This window comes from Nyctereutes procyonoides, unplaced genomic scaffold (genome assembly GCF_905146905.1).
Source record: "Nyctereutes procyonoides isolate TBG_1078 unplaced genomic scaffold, NYPRO_anot_genome, whole genome shotgun sequence".
Lineage (NCBI taxonomy): Eukaryota > Metazoa > Chordata > Mammalia > Carnivora > Canidae > Nyctereutes > Nyctereutes procyonoides.
Window position 1 is genome coordinate 32,806,407 of NW_026575120.1, and position 6,000 is coordinate 32,812,406.

The 6,000-nt window shown below is 59.7% G+C and overlaps 1 protein-coding gene across 3 annotated transcripts in view; it reads right to left on the bottom strand.

Moving 5' to 3' along the window:
• The window catches only part of KLRG2 (killer cell lectin like receptor G2), a 36,986-nt gene extending 31,516 nt beyond the window's left edge, over positions 1-5,470 (bottom strand). For all 3 annotated transcript variants that reach the window (XM_055335171.1, XM_055335170.1, XM_055335172.1), the window contains exon 1: positions 4,690-5,470. In XM_055335171.1, coding sequence (XP_055191146.1) covers positions 4,690-5,398 — 709 coding nt within the window. In that variant the 5' untranslated portion in view covers positions 5,399-5,470. The remainder of the gene's footprint in view (positions 1-4,689) is intronic.
• Between the last annotated feature and the right edge of the window lie 530 nt (positions 5,471-6,000).

Genomic DNA, 6,000 nt, shown 5'->3' on the forward strand with positions numbered 1-6,000 from the left:
TGAATACATACAACACACACATCAAGAGAGCTGGGACACATTTCCAAGGTTTTTCATAAAACATGTTTTCAATCAGAACTCAACTTTCAAAGCATAGGCACTTCTGAAGTCCCTGATTTCCCATTTTCATTAGAAAAAAACACTTGCTTCAAAGACTGAACAGGGAAGTGTGTTATGCTGCTAGATGAAGAGTCACATTCCATCTGTGACCTTTTGGAGTTTTTTTTTTTTTTAATACATAATTGGTTTCTTTTTCTTTCTTTCTTTTTTTAAGATTTTATTTATTTATGAGACACAGAGAGAGAGGCAGAGACACAGGCAGAGGGAGAAGCAGGTTCCACGCAGGGAGCCTGGTGTGGGACTCGATCTCCGGTCTCCAGGATCAGGCCCTGGGCTGAAGGCAGGCGCTAGACCGCTGCGCCACCCAGGGATCCCGATAATCGGTTTCTTAAAGGGATTTGACCAAATCTTCATCAACTGATACATGGATAAACAAAATGTGGTATATCCATCAGAATATTCAGCCATAAGAGGTAGGAAGTGCTGGTACATGTTGAAACGTGGCTGAACACTGAGAACTTTAGGCCTAAAAGGAGGCCTAAAGAAGCCTGTCACAAAAGGACACACATTATAGGAGTCTATGGAGGTGTTCAGAATAGGCCAACCCACGGGGACAGGAAGTGCACAGATGGGTTGCCTGTGAGAGGTTGGGGGGTCGATGGCTAAAAGGTACAGCATTTCTTTTCAGTTGTTGAAAACACACTGAACCCGACTGTGGGGATGATTGTGCACCTCTGTGTCTGTACTGATGACCCCTGGATGCTACACTAGGAGGGGGTGCATTGTACCGTTATATGAATTACAACTCGATCGAGCTGCTACCAAAAAAAAGGGGATTTGAAATTGCTTGGAGTAAAAGATACAGGGAGGCCCAGGTGGCTCAGTGGTTAAGCGCCTGCCTTCAGCCCAGGGAGTGATCCCGGAGTCTGGGGATCGAGTCCCACATCGGGCTCCCTGCATGGAGCCTGCTTCTCCTTCTCCCTCTGCCTGGGTCTCTGTCTCTCTGTGTCTCTAATGAATTAAAAAAAAAAAGCATTAAAATAAATAAATAGGGATCCCTGGGTGGCACAGCGGTTTGGTGCCTGCCTTTGGCCCAGGGCGCGATCCTGGAGACCCGGGATCGAATCCCACGTCGGGCTCCCGGTGCATGGAGCCTGCTTCTCCCTCTGCCTGTGTCTCTGCCTCTCTCTCTCTCTCTCTCTCTCTCTCTCTCTCTGTCTGTGACTATCATAAATAAAAATAAAAATTTAAAAAAAAATAAAAAAATAAAATAAAATAAATAAATAAAAGATACATAGAAGTTGAGAGTCTTAAAATAAAAGCAGAACTAAAAGGCCTGGAGAAGAAAAGGAAAACAAATCTACTCATCACCTCGGTCAGTAGAATTACCGTGACCCGACACTGAACTCAGCCCTGGCCTTTCAGAAAAGAATGGATAAAAGAAATACAGTGGGTTAGGCAGCCCCACACACCTCGCCAACCTCCAGGCAGAGGAAGCCCCGCCTGCCCCCTTGAAAAAGCAAGTCCGAATTTCACAGGGAGGCCAAGACATTCTCCTTACATAAGCATGACAATACAGAGAAAGCTCGAGGTCCCCCCCCCCTTCCAATTCTGGACCCTCTTACTCTCCGTGGCTGCGAACACACCCGGTCCCACACGGGAAGAATAACACATATTCCCTATTCTCTCCAGCACCCTCCCTTCGGCCCCACTCTGGCTTCCACTCAATTTCCTTCCCAAATCGTGGAATGACATCCCTGATGTTACACCCTGTTGACTCTCCGGCTGCCAGGCCATCTTAAAATTTGCCACATTTTCTACCCGTGGCTGCAACACTACTTCCTCTTAGTCAAATCCGGTGGCCCAGGGTGGAACCAGGTTTTGTAGGACTTAAAGGCTATTCAATGTGAGGGGAGGCATCTTAAAAAAAAAAAAATAATGGAAACTTCCAAATACAAAGCTTGGCACGGATGGACTCAGAGGGCTCGTGCCAGTGAGGGTCTGCTCTCGTGCCATCGCCTCCAGGGCAGTCTACCACAAACCCCCTGCTCCTCCAGCTGGACCGGACCATGCCGGGCAACACCCTCCCATTTGGGTTTGGGTCCCATTTCCCCCATGCACCCAGCACTGAGCACATGCTTCCTGCCCAATCCCACCAAGATTCTAACTACCTCTGGAGTTCCTAGGCCGCCCCACTTTCTCCGAAAGACACCTCCTCCCCGAGCCTCTGTTCTCCCTCTCAGCTCCAGAGTCCTCCCTGCCCATAGCCCTCCTGGCTCAATCCCAGGCTGACCTGTCCTTGGGCTGTTTTAGTCCTAGGCGGTTGAATTTATTTTTTATTTATTTTTTATTTTTTAAAGATTTTATTTATTCATGAGAGACAGAGAGAGAGAAGCAGAGACACAGGCAGAGGGAGAAGCAGGCAGGCTCCATGCAGGGAGCCCAATGTGGGACTCGATCCCGGGACCCCAGGATCACGCCCTGGGCCGAAGGATGCGCTAAACCACTGAGCCACCCAGGGATCCCCGAAATTTTTTTTAAAGATTTTATTTATTTATTCATGAGAGACACACAGAGAGGGGCAGAGACACAGGCAGAGGAAGAAGCAGGCTCCATGTAAGGATCCTGATGTGGGACTCGATCCCAGGAATCTGGAATCATATCCTGAGCCACCCAGGTGTCCCCTAGGCAGTTGAATTAATCGGACATGGAGCTGTAGATTCATTGTGAAGAATCATGTTCTCCCCCCAAAGACACCATGTCTTAAACCCCGTAATCTATGAGTAAGTTAGGTTACGTGGCAAAGGGGACTTAAGGTTCTGGTTGGAGTTAGGTTGCTTATCAGAGATTTTTCCTGGATCTTCTGGGTAGGCCTCACAGGACCACAAGGGTCCTTATAAACAGAAGAGGGAGGCAGAAGAGGAGAGCCAGAGAGGGCAGGAGAAGGAATCAGCCAAACATTGCGGACTTTGAATATTCTGAGAGGCATGAACTATGGAATGCAGAGTCTTCCAGCTACAAAAGGCAAGGAAACAGAATCTCCCCCCAGAGCCCCCAGGAAGGAACACAGTGCTGCTGCCAACTTGGCTTTACACCCGTGAGCCCACATCAGCCTTCTGACCTACAGAAATGTGAGATGATAAATCTGCGTTGTTTAAAACTACGAAGTTTGTGGCAATTTGTTACGGCGGCGATAGAAAACACATCACCAGGGCGCCTGGGTGGCTCAGTGGGGTGAGCCTGCGACTCTTAGTTTTGGCTCAGGTCAGGATCTCAGGGAGGTGAGGTGGAGCCCCATGGGGGGCTCCACACTGGGCGTTCAGCCTAAGATTCTCTCTCCTTTTCCCTCTGCCTCTCTCTAGTCTTTAAAAATAAAAGGACACTATACCATCATTCAGAAAATGCGCTCACATCAAACCCTGCAAAAGCCCAAGTGATTCGTGTCCGCGAACGCCACACAAGACTAAGACACAGCAGAGACCCTGGGCTTTGCGGCCTGTCTGGCCTGGTCCTCCCCTCACCTGGCCCAGCTTCTGGCACTCTGTGTCCTGGCCTCTGTTCCCGAGGTTTCCAGGTAGAAGTGGCCTCCGCCACCCCTGAATCCCACTCATTTTCCACGCTTACTCCGAGAAGGCTGCCCATGGCTCCAAGTCCACCCACCGCTCCCTCCTGGCTCCTTGTCCAGGACTCCTTACATCTTTTCCAGTCTCTTTTTCTGTCTCTTTGTTTTTTTAAGGGGGGGGAGGCAGAGGGAGAAAGAATCCTAAGCAGGCTCCACGCCCAGCAGAGAGCTGGGGAGGGGCTCGATCTCACGACCCTGAGCTCATGACCTGAGCTGAAGTCAAGAGTCGAGGCAGAACCAAGTGAGCCCCCGGGCGCCCCTCCGGCCTCCTGGTTCCCCCAGCGCCCCCCTCCTCTGGTCCCCTCCACGCCACACCGCCCCCAGCAGCCTGGGCCCGAGCCCCCGCGCAGCAGCTAGTGAATCGGGGAGTGTTTGGGGCCAAAGGCTCCTCAACAGCCGTGGGGGAAAGACGGAGCCGGGGTCTGCGAGAGGGCCGGGAGTCCGGGGCCCGGGTTCGCGCCCGGCCCCTGGAAACCTCCCCCCTCCCGCTCCACCGAGCACGCACACTCCGAGGGGAGGTGAGAGTCCTCGCGGGGGCGGGGGGGGGGGGCGCGGTGGAAAGAGATTTTAGCTGTTCATCGCCACGACGCAGTGCGGGCGGTGCGGGCCAGGCGGACCCCAGGTAGCGGGGCGGGGCGCCGGGGGCCGCCGGGGGGGCGGGGCGCCGGGGGGGCACGGGGGGGCGCAGGGGGGCGGGGCGTCCGGGGCCGCCGGGGGGGCGGGGCGCAGGGGGGCCGTCGGGGGGCCGTGGCGCGGGGGGGGGGCCGTCGGGGGGCGGTGCGGGGCGCCGGGGGCCGTCGGGGGGCGGTGCGGGGCGCCGGGGGCCGTCGGGGGGGGCCGTCGGGGGGGGCCGTCGGGGGGGCGGGGCGCCGGGGGGCCGTCGGGGGGGCGGGGCGCCGGGGGGCCGTCGGGGGGGGGCCGTCGGGGGGCCGTGGCGCGGGGGGGGGGCCGTCGGGGGGACGGGGCGTCGGGGGCCGCGGGGGGGGGGGGGGGCGGGGCGCGCTTACCTACGAGCTCCACCGCCCGGGGCAGCTTCTCGTCGGCGCCCGGCAGCAGCGCGGCGTCCTCCTTGCCGCGCGGCCCCGGCTCCCGGCAGCGGCCGCGGCCCGGGGGGGCGCCCGGGGGCTCGGCGTCGGGGCCGCGCTCGGGCCGGGCCGGCGGCCACTGCAGGAGCGGGTGCGCGGGGCAGGCGCGGCGCGGGCGGGCGGGGGACTCGGGCACCGGCACGGTGAGGAAGCGCGTGGACGGCGCGGGCGAGGGCGCGCGGCTGCCCCCCGCCGCGCCCACGGACTTCACGCGCACGTCCACCTGCAGCTCCACCGGGGCCCAGGCGCCCGGCGGCTCCCCCGGCACCGGCTGGGGCCCCGGCGCCTCGCCCGCCCGGGAATGCTCGGCCGCGGCGGGGCCGGGCGACGGCGGCTCGGAGCCCGCGGACGCCTGGCGGCGGAAGGCGCCGTAGCCCAGGCCGGGGGGCGGGAGCCGCAGGCGCGCGGGACGCGGCGACGGCACCTGCTTCCCGCCGGAGAGGTCCTGGGCCGCACCCGCCGCCTGCCTTGCGGCCCGGGCCGGACTCGGGCTGCTCTCGGGACTCTCGGGCCGTCGCTCCTCCGCGGGGACCTGCGGCGGCTCCGGCCCGGGCACCTGGCGCCCCAGGGGCTCCATTGGGAACGCGGCCCCGGCTCGGTCTCCTCCGGCAGCCGCCTGGGCCCGCTCCATCCGGCGAGCGGAGCGGCCGAGAGACGCCGAGCGAGCGCACCTGAGCCCCGGAGCGAGTCAATTTCTCCTCCCGGGTCGGAATTGGTCCCGTCGGGTCGTCAAGTTCCCAGGCCACGCCCCCCGCCCCCCCGCCCACCCCAGGGCCCCCGCTGCGACGGGCTGGGCGGGGCCTGCTGGCCACGCCCCCCGCTTCTCCCCGCCCACCCCCAGGGCCCCCGCTGCGACGGGCTGGGCGGGGCCTGCTGGCCACGCCCCCTCGGGTCCCGGAGCCGCCTGCACCTGGCCGCGGGAGCGAGGGCCGCAGGGCCGTCTCCTGTCGGGGGGCACAGAACGGGAATTGGAGGCGTGAGGGCGAACCCAGAGCCCCGCCTGACTCCTTCCTCTTCTTTTGGCCCCGGTCCCACGGCCCTCTGCCATTTTGTTGATTTTGAGGGTTATAGCCTGAGAGCTGTTGGCCAAGTCGGTAACAGATCCTGGGACCTAAAAAAAAAAAAAAAAAAAGAATCAGCGGGTCCAAAAGAAATCGGGCGGCCTGAGGACAAGCAGCAGAGCTGGTTGTCCTGACCGTGTAGTGCAGAAGAGGCACCACCGCGGAGAGGCCT